At 45.5% G+C, this 13,506-nt stretch overlaps 1 protein-coding gene across 7 annotated transcripts in view; it reads right to left on the reverse strand.

The window, feature by feature from the left end:
• Nucleotides 1-13,506, reverse strand: part of TDRD7 (tudor domain containing 7) — a 105,492-nt gene that overhangs the window by 20,269 nt on the left and 71,717 nt on the right. For 4 of the 7 annotated variants that reach the window (XM_075128935.1, XM_048849684.2, XM_075128934.1 and 1 more), the window contains 5 exons: nucleotides 7,971-8,173; nucleotides 7,689-7,850; nucleotides 5,189-5,272; nucleotides 4,593-4,727; nucleotides 3,720-3,830 (listed from right to left, as the gene is read on the reverse strand). In XM_075128935.1, coding sequence (XP_074985036.1) covers nucleotides 3,720-3,830; nucleotides 4,593-4,727; nucleotides 5,189-5,272; nucleotides 7,689-7,850; nucleotides 7,971-8,173 — 695 coding nt within the window. The remainder of the gene's footprint in view (nucleotides 1-3,719; nucleotides 3,831-4,592; nucleotides 4,728-5,188; nucleotides 5,273-7,688; nucleotides 7,851-7,970; nucleotides 8,174-13,506) is intronic. The other 3 variants (XM_048849687.2, XM_048849686.2, XM_075128933.1) reach the window with 3 other exon arrangements.

The raw sequence follows: 13,506 nt of genomic DNA on the forward strand, positions 1-13,506 counted from the left end.
TATTTGAGCATGAGCTTTCGTGAGCTACAGCTCACTTCATCAGATGCTCACGAAAGCTCATGCTCAAATAAATTGGTTAGTCTCTAAGGTGCCACAAGTACTCCTTTTCTTTTTGCGAATACAGACTAACACGGCTGTTCCTCTGAAACCTAAATTTTTATGATCACTAGAAGTCTCAAGAATGCTGTAAAACTGGATTAAAAGCTGCTTTTACCATTAACTCAGATTTAGTCAGTGCAGAAAACCCAAGTTATCATCAACAGATTTCCACTGTGAATCAATGCATCTTTCCAGCTTTTTAAAATAAGTGGAATAAAAGATAAGGTCCACAGAAAGTGAGCATTTTAGGAGGTCTGCAGGAATGGCTTGGACAGAAGTCAGGAGAGTAGAGGGGAATTTCTCCACAGTTAGACAGTGGAAGCCTATTAAATACAGGCCTAGATTTTCCAATGAATGAATGCCTATAGTTACAGGTTTCAAAGCTAGCTCACGAAAGCTTATGCTCAAATAAATTGGTTAGTCTCTAAGGTGCCACAAGTACTCCTTTTCTTTTTGCCTATAGTTAGACTTCCAAGTTCATACTTCGGCCCCTAAATAAAACTGCCTAATTTTCAAATACCCTGAGAACATAGCAGCTCCCACCAACTTAGAATACCACCTTTGGGCACCCATTTTTAAAGCATTGGTCTAATGATTTTTGCTATGTTACATCAGTAACAATAGTATTCCGGTACAAGTGCTCTGGTGTGTGAATTTGGCAGTGTAGATAACTAATTTCTTACATGTTAATTTAATTTTTCAGAGACCACATATTTCAGGCCAGAAAAGTGGATATTAACACATCATACTAGCAGATGGGAGACAAGAAAAAAGCAATCTATTATGGCTGCAGTATTAATCTTCTAGCCTACTTGATGCATTTCTTCAGCCCTCATGGCATATCTGGATTCTCTAGATACTAAGATTTCATTTACAAGGCCAAGTAGAATCATAGAATATAAGGGTTGGAAGGGACCCCAGAAGGTCATCTAGTCCAACCCCCTGCTCGAAGCAGGACCAATTCCCAGTTAAATCATCCCAGCCAGGGCTTTGTCAAGCCTGACCTTAAAAACCTCTAAGGAAGGAGATTCTACCACCTCCCTAGGTAACGCATTCCAGTGTTTCACCACCCTCTTAGTGAGAGAGTTTTTCCCAATATCCAATCTAAACCTCCCCCACTGCAGCTTGAGACCATTACTCCTCGTTCTGTCATCTGATACCATTGAGAACAGTCTAGAGCCATCCTCTTTGGAACCCCCTTTCAGGTAGTTGAAAGCAGCTATCAAATCCCCCCTCATTCTTCTCTTCTGCAGGCTAAACAATCCCAGCTCCCTCAGCCTCTCCTCATAACTCATGTGTTCCAGACCCCTAATCATTTTTGTTGCCCTTCGCTGGACTCTCTCCAATTTATCCACAGTAAATTCTATCCTTCATGATAACAATTGTAAGAGTATCTTTGCAAGCTGAGTAATCCAAAGTAACGTTACCTTCATGAATCTGCAGAGATTGACGCAACAGATTTTGATTCTTCTCTTTCATATGCTAGTGTAAATCAGGAGACAAAACCGTGGAAAACCACATCCTCGTGGACTGACAAATGTGAACAGCCCTGCCCCAATTACTCAACGGGATGTTTCAAGCATCAGCATTAAATATTTCATAGCCAGATCACCTTAGCAGATGAAATGGGGAAGGGACTAGGAATCAAGAGTTGTTGCAGGGAGGAAAATGCAGACGGAAGAAAGGGGGTGGGGGGGAAGACCAGAAAGGAAGATATGGAAAGAAAAGATAAAACGCACTGTCCTAAGGTTGAGCATATTTTGCCATTGAGTGATGCTGAATGCGAATTTGTTCAGAGCCAAGAAATACTAAAAGCTTAGACTGAGATTTTTAAAGAGTATAAGGGACTTAGGTACACAAATCCCACTGACTTTCTGTGGGAGTTAAGTATCTAATCTCTTTTGAAAATTCCAACCTTAGTCACTACATGAAGGCGGACACTCACACAAATGCATTCCAGAAGTATGGTACAAGTACCCTGATACCAAGTATGGTACAAACACACCCCAAAGATAACGAGAACACACAGACCCCTCCTAAAGAGAAGGTCAAGATGACAGTAATAATGGATAGAGATGTTTTGATCGAACCAACATGTACAAGGTAATGGATGGTAACAACCCACGTCAGGGGGAAGTAACTAACTATGGTCAAAATACTAGTTTGTATTGGTGTATAAAATGGAGTCTCAGAGGGAGTGTCTTTGGCCGGCCTGCGGGGGGTGGGGAATAGAAAGTTCCGCCATTCACAGAGCTGCGTCCATTGTCACAGGCATACATGTCTTAGTATCCCCGTAGAGTCTGCTGGATGCTATTACCTTTCTTTGTTGACAATAAACCTGGCCGGGTGCCTTCGTACCTTAATGAATCTCATGGTCATTGGGCAGTTTGATCGAGGTCTGCTGTGCCAGCTGTCTGCACAGAGCTGAGATGGCACACAGAGGGAACACACACAGCCACACATCTGACAATATCATTTTACAATATCTACATATGCCAGACTAGACCAGCAGTATTTTAAATGTGCAGTATTCAAGACTAAAGCAGAGAAGAAAAGGGAAAGCTACAAAGCGTGCTTCTCAAAAGGCGCACTCATAGTGGTACCCTGTAATGAAATTAGGGGCAAGATGTACTAATCATAGCAGACTCTGAACACTTGTTTCCCTTTGAAGGGTGCTCCCAGACAATTAGGTAAGTAGGTCACACTATAAATGGTTGACATCTACTCAGCACATCCAAAAAAATGAGTCTGCAAATGGACTGTACTAAATTAAACTACATTGTGTTAGGGCCTATTTCCTTGGCTAGTTACTACACTGCAAGCCAGGGTGCGAATCTACGGCACACTGGTTTGCCGTGCCGTAACAACTGGTGTGGACACTGCTACAGCGCAGTGAAAATCCCAGAGCGTGGCTTAGTGGGACTTTCACGGCGCTGTAGCGGCATCCACATCGGACGTTTCTGAGCAGCAAGCTGGCGCACAGCAGAGCCACAGCCTGGCTTGCGGGTAGTGACTTGTCATATAGAAATAAAAGCAAATAAGAACAGAAAACTAAAAGATTCCTCTCCTAGCCAGCTGGAAGAGTTACCTCCACCTGCTGGAGACATGAAAATAACTGAGCAGGGTCATCCACCCACTTCATTTTTTATGAGGCGGCACAAAAACAAGAGAGTTTTGCTTTTTTCTTGCCCTCATTTGCTGGTAAGAAGGAATTATACCGAGCTAGCACAGGAGAATTTGGAAGGGGGAAAATTCTCTGTCTTCTTTAAATGCAGATCCAAGAATTGTATAAAAAGGGTTTGCTGGGAAATGCAAACAAATATGCTTTGTATCAAATGTGTCAAAAATGATGAATTCATACAGAATACAAGCGTTAGGGGAGGCTACAAAGCTGTAAATTGTCTAGTATAATAGCTTTTCAAACCAAACTAATGTAGGTAAACGTTTTTAAGTCTGAAAGAATTTTGTTTTTTGCATCAAAACCTGACTGTCTGGTGGAGGGTGAAGGTACCAAGTTCCTGTAACTTCATGATGACATTTTATTATAACTCTTCATTCACATTGCAACCTGGTCTTCCATATTTTATTGAATTTCAAATGTTTGAGATATTTACATTTACCTTAATGCTGCAATCAGGACAATTTAATACTGTATCTCTCAGCCACAATACAGCATCTGGAGTCCACATGCCAATGTTACGGGGAAGATCTGCTAAACAGCACTTCTTAGCCTAAAAGACATGGAGTATGTTAATGGTACAATTTAATTACATGGCACTCTTCAACAGATTATGTTATACTATTGAAGTTTACCTGCACAGAAACTAGGTAGTTTATTACAAGCTTTAACTCAGATGGATTAAAAGATATATGATATTAAAAGAGTGAAAGAAGGAGCCTATTATGCTGTAAGTTACTTCAACCACTAAGAATGCGGTGGTCTGCAGAATGGAGTCCCTTTACCCATACAGTAAGACAACCACCACAGCCTTCTACTGTGAGCACACAAGAACGTAATCTGTATTTATTTAAAACTGTACACTATAAAGAGTTAGAATGCACATCCTAACATTACTTCTAAGGCTACATCTATACTGTGCTCAAGTGTGGTCCACAAGGTAGGTAGGTGGGGGGCGAGGGGGGGAGTGAGAGAGTGTGTAGACCTGCAGAGGGCACCAAAGTGTTGTGTGTTAACTGCCCTGAGTGGATGCTGCTGGAGCAAATGAAAAGGTACATAAGTTCACGTTAATGTAGCCCAGTTTGAAAGAGGACTACGTTAACATGAACTTTGGACTACAGGGGTGTGAATTGCTAACTGCCTCCTGTGGACATTGCTGGCACAAACTAAAAGGAACCATAGTGCAGAACAGGCAATCTTAAAATGTTTTAAAACCACAAATCACTGCAGAGCACACATCTAAAATTATCAAGACTAAGACATGGCCAAGAGAGGTATAGAGGCCATCAGCTTTACTTAAAAATGATGTTTGTACCTGGGGTGGTAGGGTGATTATTTCTCTCAGGAACTGTGATGGAATATCTCGAAGCTCCGATACTTTTACAGAGGCAACTGTTCCGGTATCCATGAACTGCACATCTAGTGCACGACTACTGTGAACGCTTGTTATCTGAAATGAGAATGTGAGTGGTAAGGATAACTTGATACTAGCAAGAGAGCAACAGAGTACCTTTAAAAAGCAAATACATAGTTTAAGGAAATGGAAGAAAATATGTTGCCAGTGCATTTTATTTTCCATGTTATGATGCTATGGCTTGTTGAAATGAAATATGTTAAATGACAACACAAAAACTGTAAGATAGACCTACAGGGATCTATTCCCCATTCCATCAGCTCAAGTAAAAGATTACTTATGTGTGTTTACTATTTGAGTAAGTAGCCAATGTAAAATGATACATATGCCAAAATCAGTGTCAAAGAATTCAATGATCCAGATTTTAGCCAACCCCCAGACCTGCAAAAATAGCAGATGCTATGTGGGAAATCGAAGAAGAGCAGCAATTTTCAGTTGACACAGGGAAGTTAGTTCAGTGGTGAAAAAAAACATCCAACCAACCACTTGTTTCTTACCTCCACACGAGCCCATTTTCCTTTACAATGGAACACGCAGATTTTGCCACAGAAAGGTAATGAGACAAAACATTCAGGTGCCTGCTGCGATAAAGAAACAAGGGTAAATAATAACGCTGTTTTTGAATTTTTTTTTTTTTTGAAGAATGGCTACTGTTAAATCTGTTCTTGAGTATTCCTGAAGCAGACTTCAAAGAGAAACTGCTGAGCTACAATTCATTTGCAAAGGTAACACCATCAATTTGGGCTTCAATAGGGACTGGGAGTAGCTGGCTCACTACAAAAGCAATTTTCCCTCTCTGGGTATTGACACCTCCTCATCAATTATTGGGAGCGGACCACATCCACCCTGACTGAATTGGCCTTCAACACTGGTTCTCCACTTGTAAGGTAACTCCCTTCTCTTCATGTGCCAATATATATTTATACCTGTGTCTGTAAATTTTCACTCCATGCATCTGAAGTGGGTTTTTTACCCATGAAAGCTTATGCCCAAATAAATCGGTTAGTCTTTAAGGTGCCACCGGACTCCTCATTGTTTTTGTAGATATACACTAACACGGACACCCCTCTGATACTTAAATAGTTTCTGTTTATCACTTTGGATCAGTCCTAAGGGGTTTTAAAAAAAATATTCAAGGTTATATTTCCAAGGAGAGAATGAGCACCAGAGCTGCCCTAAATCTTGATAGGCAAAGCTGGAAAAGGTTTAAAAACTGGTCTGCTTAACTGCACTGCTTTTTACTTCAATGTGGCATGTGGGTCTTGCAAGTGCCATGGGGGGCTTGCACCTCACCTCTACAAAAGCCTTACCCATCAGAAAAGTCAGGCAAGAATGAGAGGCACAAGGGGATCTCTTAGGGGGTGGGGGAGAACATCTTGATTGTTTATATGAGGAGGAAACCTATTGGGTTGGTTGTAAACCGTTCTTATCCAGAGAAGCATAAAAGTGACAGACCAAGAGCAGAGACTACTACAAGAGATGGCTTGCAAAAGCTTCAGCAAGGAGACTAAAACTGAAACATTCATCAAGCTGTGTATTAGAATGTCAAGCATCTCCAATATCCTGGAGCCAAAAGGGATGATGATGAAAGCTCTCTTCATTTCCATCTCAGCCCACTACAGATTTGAAAACAGATGCAACCCACATGCTTTATAGTGTAGTTGACTTTTTGGCACAAAGAAAGGAATCACAGGTTTCTGTTTGAAGTCTCTGCCTGCACATCTGCAAACTGCAGGGCAGAGGGACTCACTAAGAGAGGACCAGGAACATTCAGAAATAGGGTGTGGCAGTTGCTACACATGCTCAGGAACTTTAAGAAGTTGTAGGAGAGGTTTTCATTTAGGGCAAGCAGGCTTGAAGGTCCCATGCTATTTATCATCTGAGAATATAGCCAGATTCTGGGGGGAAAGGTTATAAATACAGGAGTTAAAGATAGCCCTGTGGACTTAATGGCTGACCCATATAGGACCAAGACATGTCTGCTGCAAGGGCTGGGTCCCTATCCCTGTCCCACTTAGGACACAGGTGAGCGCTAGTCCAGCTTTCCTTATTAAGGAAGCAGTCTATTAAATAATGTTTGACTCCAGGGTAGTGTGTTTTACAGACCTAGAGGGAGGATCTGGGAAGGGAGAATTTGTCACACCTAGTGGCTACAGAGACAATGGAACCTACATTTAGCGATTAGCTAATTGAGTTAAACAGCAATCTTGCCCCAGTTAAAGAGAGAACGGGGCAGAGCTCAGTGAGGTGATGGTTTGTATACGCTTACCTGACTTGGCTCATGGGAAAAAGCTCGTGCTCTACAGAATGAGAGTCTTAGAGATCCAGGGAATGGATAGTGGATATGCTGATCCCAAAAGCTGTATGGTACAGACTACAGATTTCTGTCTCACCAACAAGTGAGCCAGTCAACTATTAACTCGAGGGTTGGAACGCTGCTAGCTGGTAGGGTCCCCAGACTTTTGTTTGCTGACAAGGCTCCAAAGAGTTGGGCTGCAACTCAGGTTTTTCCATTTTCAAGCTCAGAAGAGTGCAGACGACACCCTATATAAATCATGGTCACTCTATAAAGACTAAAAAAAAAAATCACCTGAAAAAACATTAGCGTGTTTGTGTGCACCAACGTACAGAAGTGTAAACGTCATGTTGAAACCTTGCATTGAAATATAGAATAGCAACAAAGTGGGGAAGTCTGTATGAGAGAGAACAGGAAATTTACTACATCCAGTTTACTAGCTTTTGTTTAAGAAATTATTCATAAGTATTCCAAAAACTATTTACAATAGTTTTTGTGTTTAATAAAGGTTTTACTAAGAAATTGTATGGTATTCTGAAGCTGGCTGGGAACAGTTACTAACAGCTACATTCAGGGTTTTAGATAACTGCCCTGTTTAATACTAATGCTTTCTGAAACGTCCTGAAAGACAGAATTCCTGCTCAGAGCCTCTGTAAAGAGTTAAGCTGAGATGCAGGGAGTGTAACAGTAAAAAAAATTACCTCAGCATCTCCCTTCTCCTTACACACCTTGTAATGGAAGTAGTCTTCCAACTTTTGCAAGATCTCGCAGAGTTTGGCTAGGCCCTTCGATGGCACCTGGCAATATAGGGTTCCGTCAGAGCAAACGTTGGTGACTCTAACATTTGTATATAAGGCATCTGCCTGCAACAAAATATTTAAAAGGAAGACATTTAACATGTTTCTGGTATTGTGCTCCTTCCCCATGATGGAACACTTCAGAATTTTAAATGAACAAGTATTACCTCATAAATAAAACAGTACCTGAAGGTGTAGTTCAAGCGATTTGTCACATAAGGCCTTCAGACAGGTGACGTTGATATTTATATCATCCTCTCCTGAGGTGTCATACAGAACAACAAGCGGAATATCACTCTTTTCCAGTATTTCCACAGCAAATATCCTGCCACAGGTTTGTGACTCAACAACTTTCACTAGAACAGGATCATCACAGAAGACTTCCAGCCCTGTGAAACAAGCAGTTCAGCATTTCCACACATTTTCCTTGAAACTTCCCACAGGGAAGTATAGTATCTCTGCCAGCAACTGGGAGCTCAGCTCCAAGAATCAGAACACAACAGGAGATGTACTGTATTCGTAAAGAGACCTCTCCCTAGTTTTCTGCAACATTCTTCTTTAGTGTAATTTTTTCCCCCCTAAATGTTTCTGTATTACACACTTTCAAGACTAATAAAGGGGATTTGTAAAGGAAAGCAATATGCCAAAGTACAAATATTCTCCATGGTCACTCATGGCCATTTTCTTATACAAGATCATGAATGCAAGTTACAGTAGGTTCTAAGTTTTAATTGCTCTATAAAAAGGGAAAACAGACCTGGAGCTCTCACTGCGGGAGACAAGACTGGCTAAGGCCAGGAACCAGGGCGGGCTGCTGTCTATCACAGCATCCCTAAGGAAGGGAAGAGTTTACATTCTGTGCATTTACTTGGGCCTTTGGGTATCCTGGAAGGGGTGGAACTCTTACGTGAGCTGGCTGGAAGGCTAAGTCCCCCCACCCTGGAAGGCGCTGGAGGCCGGGTGGAGCAGTGGGAGAGCAGAAATGAAGCATAGGTAGAACCACTGCCACACCACAGGTCGCTGCTGTGAAGAGTTTACATGTAATTTAAGATACGGTGAGAGACACGAGGTGATCTCGTGGTGAAGGCAACTGGACTGGGATTCATACCTGATTAAATGCCGAGGTCTGCCACAGGCATGCATGACCTAGGTATAGATATTAAGGTCAGAAGGGACCATTATGATCATCTAGTCTGACCACCTACACAACGCAGGCCACAGAATCTCACCCACCCACTCCTGCGGAAAACCTCTCACCTATGTCTGAGCTATTGAAGTCCTCAAATCATGGTTTAAAGGTTTCAAGGAGCAGAGAATCCTCCAGCAAGTGGCCTGTTCCACATGCTATAGAACAAGGCAAAAACCTCCAGGGCCTCTTCCAATCTGCCTTGGAGGAAATTCCTTCCTGACCCCAAATGTGGCAATCAGCTGAACCCTGAGCATATGGGCAAGTCACTTCAGGTCACATTTACAGACGTAAATAAGTGACTAAAGTTGCAGACCGTCACCTAGTAGAGCTGATCATGAATATTTCCAACAAAAGATTTTTTTTTTTTTTGCTGAAACTAAAATGTTTCAGATACGTATTGTTTCAACAAAATGTTAATTAGAAAGGTTTCTCGGGAACAGGGTGGAATTTGTGGACAAAAGAAAGAGATCCCCTATCCCAGAACAGCATATAGCCCAATGGTTATGGCACTCATAAAGATGTGGAAAACGCAGGTTCCAGTCCCTAGTCTGCCTAAACCATGCTATTAGCCATTTTGGGGATAGAGGCCACTCCCAGCCTCTCTTTGCCCCCCTATCCCCCATCCCTTAAATTCAAGGAGTCTTGGGCTTTTTCCAACACACTGGAACAAGAACAAGTGTCAAAACCTCCAAACTTTTCATGCAACAGAAAAAATGGTTACTTACCTTCTCCAACGCTGTTCTAGATACACTGCAGGCACATATGCCTGCAGTGTGCTGGTGCGCGAGAGTTCTCCCTAGCGATATGTAGAAGGGTGGCCACACCCCCACACAAACTGCACATGCTCTGGAGTGCAGAACCCTCCCCTAGTTCCTTTGCACAGGAAGTCAATGGTAGACTGATGTGTTGGAAGGGGAGGGTAGGTCACGAATGGACATATCCAACACATCTCAAAGAACAGTTATGAGAAGCTAAAGTAACCATTCTTTCTTCGAGGACTTCCAGGTGTCCATTACACTGTTGGTGTCTCCCAAGCTGTTACCCCAGGCAGTGGGGCCTGGAATCTCATCGGAAGACGGACTGAAGGACTGCTTTCCCTACATTTGTGTCCTCCCTTGATGCAGCAGACTGTGCATACGGTCTGGTGAATGTATGAACAGAAGACCATGTTGCTCCCCTGCAATTGCCCATAACTGGGACATGAACCACAAAGCTGCTGACGTTGAATGTGCTCTAGTCGAGTGTGTTACAAGCTTATCAGGAGGCATTACCAGCACCACCATAATGCATTATCCATTTCAAAAGTCGATGAGCTATGATTGGTTGACCCTCTCACACTCTGCGACAAACAAAGATTGAGAAAGAAACTTGAAAGGGCTTTTTCCTATCGAGCTACAAAGCTAACCATTAATGAATGCCGAAGAGGTGGAGTCTTTGTTCGTTCTAGTGCATATGCACCTTTGGGAAGGACGATGGCGGCTAGATAGACTGATTCATATGGAAATCCAAGATCACATTCAAAGGGAACTTTCAGCATGGCCTATGCTGAATCTTGCCTTGCAGAAAACTGCCGATCTCCTGCATCAGCACCTGGGCCAGACAAGCTGCCGATGAGGCCTGGGCTATTGTGGAGAGAGCCGTGAGGGGCGGGGTCGGTACACCAGCCAGATCATAGCAAGTGCGGATGCAGGACGTGATTCATGAAGAGACCCGCTGAGAGGAGACCGGGAGGCTCTTCATCCAGTCTGCCACCGCAACGAAGAGCTGGGTCGTCTTCCTGAATGGCTTCATATGCTCAATGAAGAAGGCAAGGGCCCTAAGGACATTGAGGGAATGCAGCCACTGTTGCTGGTGACTGTCGTGCCGTGTTGCATAAAAATCTGGTCGAAAAATGTCCTGGCTGATATGGAAGGCCAATACCACCTCGGGAAGGAAGGACTGATGAGGCCGAAGCTGCACCTTATCTTTATGAAAGACCGTGTAGGGCGGTTCTGAGGTAAGGGCTCTGAGCTCGGAGACACGCCGCACCGACATGATAGCAACAAGGAAAGCAGTTTTCCAGGAGAGGTAGAGGAGGAAACAGGTGGCCAGTGGCTCGACCGGGGCCCCGTGAGTCTGGAGAAGACCAGGTTAAGGTCCCATGTGGGGACTGGCTGTCGAACCTGTGGGTAGAGACAGTCCAGGCCCTTGAGGAACCTGCCAACCATGGGATTGGCGAAGACAGAGCGGCCATTCGCACCTGGGTGAAAAGCCGAGATGGCTGCCAGGTGACCTCTGACAGAGGATGCCACCAGGCCCTGCTGTTTTAGGTCCAGGACATGCTCCAAAATGAGCGGCACGGACGCCTGGAGAGGGGGGTGTTGCGCTGAGTGCACCAGCATGAAAACTGCTTCCACTTAGCCATGTGTGTGGCCCGAGTGGAGGGCTTCCTGCTGCCCATCAGTACTTGCCGTACAGACTCCGAACAGAGACATTCTGAAGGGTTTAGCCACGCAGCATCCATGCCGTGAGGTGGAGAGATCGTAGGTCGGGATGGCAGAGGCGACCGTGACCTTGAGTCATCAGGTTGGGAAGAAGAGGCAATGGGACTGGACCATCCACAGAGAGCTCCAACAGCACAGTGTACCAGTGCTGTTGGGCCATGCCGGAGCCACCAGAATCACTCGCGCCCTGTCCCTGCGCACTCTGAGCGGGACCCTATGCACCAGGGAAAAGGCGTAAAATAGTCAACCCATCCACAGGAGCAAGAAGGCATCTGTGAGAGAGCCCGGGGAGCGGCCTTAGAGGGAGCAGAACACCAGGCATTTCCAATTACTGCGGGAGGCCAACGGGTCGACCTGGGGAAACCCCCACCTTCAGAAGATGGGGTGGATGACATCTGGTCAAAAGTGACCACCCATGGGAGCGGAAGGACCTGCTCGGGTAGTCCGCCAGCGTGTTCTGGACCCCAGGTAGAAAGGACGCCACCAGGTGAATGGAGTGGGCAATGCAGAATTCCCACAGTCGAAGGGCCTCCTGACGAAGGGGGTGGAGTGGGCCCCCCTTGTTTGTTGATGTAGAACATGGCCGTGGCGCTGTCTATGAGGACTGCCACACAATGACCCTGCAGCTGCTCCTGGAAGGCTTGACAGGCAAGGCGCACCACCATCAGCTCCTGGATGTTGATATGAAGGGAGAGCATGGACGGGGGCCATAGGCCTTGTGCCCCTGAGGTGGGCACCCCATCCCAGGGCTGACACATTCGTGACCAGAGACAAGAAGGGCTGCAGGCTGTGAAAAGGGACTCCTTTGTATACCACCCGGGGATTTAGCCACCAGCAGAGGGAGGCCAAGACCCGCTCTGGGACGGTGACCACCAAGTTCAGGCTGTCTCGACCTGGGCGATAGACTGAAGCTAGCCGGGCTTGTAACGGGTGGAGTCAAAGTCTGGTGTGCCTGGTCACGTATGCACAGGAGGCCATGTGGCCAAGAAGACTCAGGCAACTTCTTGCTGACGAGCTTGGGAAGCTTTGAAGGCTCTGGACGAGGCCCACTATAGCCTGGAAACAAGCGTCCGGCAGGAGGGCTTGTGCCTGCACCGAGTCAAGAGCCGCCCCGATAAATTCTATTCTCTGGGTCGGTTCTAGTGTTGACTTTAACCGTTGAGAAGGAAGCCTAACCGACTAAACATGTCTGTGACCAAGCAGAGGTGGGACTGCACATGTTCTTTGGTGCGTTCCCGGATAAGTCAGTCATCGAGGTAAGGGTAAATCTGCACCCGCCGTCAACGAAGGAAGGCCGCCACGACCGCCATACATTTGGTGAACACTCGGGGGGCTGTGGAAGACCGAAGGGAAGGGCCGTGAACGGATAGCGTTTGCAGTTGACCACAAAGCTGAGGAAGTGTCTGTGTGCCGGATGAATCGCTATGTGGAAATACACGTCCTTCATGTCAAGGGTGGCATACCAGTCTCCAGGGAAGGTATAATGGTACCCAATGAGACCATGTGGAATTTCAACTTTACCATGTACTTGTTGAGACCGCGCAGGTCCAGAATGGGCCAAAGCCCACCCTTTGCCTTGGGGATAAGGAAGTATCAGGAGTAAAACCCCTGCCCCTTAGCTCCCTCAGAACCTCCTCAATTGTCCCCATGGCGAGAAGCATCTGAAATTCCTGAATAAGAAATTGCTCATGAGAAGGGTCCCTGAAGAGGGACGGGGAAGAAGGATGGGAGGAAGGGGGGGAGAGGGGGGAAGGAAATTAGAGAGAGTATCCCGTTTCCACCGTGCAGAGAACCCAGTGGTCCGTGGTTATGCGAGACCAAGCATGGTGGAAATGGGATAAACTATTCAAGAAAGGTGGGGTAAGATCCTGAACGAGGTCTGGTGCACCATCCTACGGCGGCCCTTCAAAAGGCCTGTTTTGAGCCTGATGAAGGCTCGGACGGGCCCTGGCCTTGCCCAGACTTGGGGTTGGAGGGCTTCCTCCTGCCATTACGCCCCCACCTCCTATAGAAAGCCTGCCTCGGCTGAGGAGGAGGATAGGAGCATTGT

The sequence above is a fragment of the Caretta caretta genome, chromosome 5 (assembly GCF_965140235.1).
Source record: "Caretta caretta isolate rCarCar2 chromosome 5, rCarCar1.hap1, whole genome shotgun sequence".
Classification (NCBI taxonomy): domain Eukaryota; kingdom Metazoa; phylum Chordata; order Testudines; family Cheloniidae; genus Caretta; species Caretta caretta.